Source organism: Eimeria mitis, genomic scaffold (genome assembly GCF_000499745.2).
Source record: "Eimeria mitis Houghton genomic scaffold, Emh_scaff566, whole genome shotgun sequence".
NCBI classification, from domain to species: domain Eukaryota; phylum Apicomplexa; class Conoidasida; order Eucoccidiorida; family Eimeriidae; genus Eimeria; species Eimeria mitis.
The window spans coordinates 4315-5542 of record NW_013573918.1 but is presented as its reverse complement, the minus strand read 5'-3'; the positions used below and the strand labels follow the sequence as shown (position 1 = coordinate 5542).

Below are 1228 nucleotides of genomic sequence, written 5' to 3'. Positions count from 1 at the left end.
TGCAGCAACGAAGAAAGAACGCGGCTGCAGCGGACGGCCTGCAAGAGCAGCAGCAGCAGCAGCAGCAGCAGCAGCATACAGCAGCAGCAGTAAACGAAGCAGCAGCAACTGCAGCAGAAAGCGGAGCAGCAGCAGATGCATGCATGCAGCACAGGCAGCAGATAGTGCAGCACACGCAGCAGCAGCAGCAAACGCGAAAAACCGCAGCAGCCGCAGCAGCAGTAGCACCGGAAAAGGCAGCATCATCAGGAGCATCAGCAGCAGCAGCATGAGCAGCAGCAGCAGCATGAGCAGCAGCAGCAGCAGCATGAGCAGCAGCAGCAGCAGCATGAGCAGCAGCAGCAGCAGCATGAGCAGCAGCAGCACATACTTGCAGGCGATCGCTTGCTGCTGCCCCGCAGCAGTCTCTCAGCAGCAGTCCACACTGCTCCCGCACGGCCTGCAGGGCTGTCGGTGCAGCAGCAGCAGCAGCAGCAGCTTCACCAGCAGCAGCAGTAGCTGCTGTTGCTGCAGTAGCAGCAGCGGGTGAGCTAACACCTGGGGCTGCTGCTGCTGCAGTGTCTGTGGGGCGTGTCAGTTCATCTGCCCGCACAGCTAGTGCATGCAGCGCCATGGCACCGCTGCTCTGCAGCAGCAGCAGCAGCTGTTGCTGCTGCTGCTTCTGATTCTGCCTCTGCACCTGTTGTTGCTGCTGCTGCTGCTGCTGCTGCTGCCTGAACGCTGCACTCAAGACAAGCCACTCAACAGGCCCCACAACGAAAGTAGAAGAAGCAGCAGTTGCTGCTGCAGGAGTAGCAGCGACACCAGCAGAAGCAGCAGCAGCAGCAGCATCTCTTGCTCCTGCTGCTGCTGCAGCAGCTGCTGCTGCTGCTGCTGCTGCTGCGCGGCTCCACGCTAAGATGCTCCAAATAAGGAGGCATCGGTCGACGGGCGTGGCTTGCTGCAGCTGCCAGGAAACCTTTACCTCTCCCAAATATGCTGCCTGCTGCTGCTGCTGCTGCTGCTGCTGCTGTTGCTGCTGCAGTTGCTGCTGCTGCTGCTTCTGCTGCTTCTGCTGCAGCAGGTCCTTTGGAAGCGGACCCCAGAGAGTGGCATTATGTTGCGGCAGCAGCAAATGGTTGGCGGCAGCGTGAAATAATCGATCGAACACTTGCTGCTGCTGTTGCTGCTGCTGCTGCTGCTGCTGCTGTTGCTGCTGCTGCTGCTGCTTGTAAATACGAGGCGCTGC

The 1228-nt window shown here is 60.0% G+C and overlaps 1 protein-coding gene across 1 annotated transcript in view; it reads right to left on the bottom strand.

Annotated features, from left to right (window-relative positions):
- EMH_0016400 (uncharacterized protein) overlaps positions 1-1228 on the bottom strand; it is a gene marked incomplete at both ends in the record, with an annotated part of 11497 nt that overhangs the window by 6811 nt on the left and 3458 nt on the right. Inside the window, one exon of the mRNA XM_013500634.1 lies at positions 371-1228. Coding sequence (XP_013356088.1) covers positions 371-1228 — 858 coding nt within the window. The remainder of the gene's footprint in view (positions 1-370) is intronic.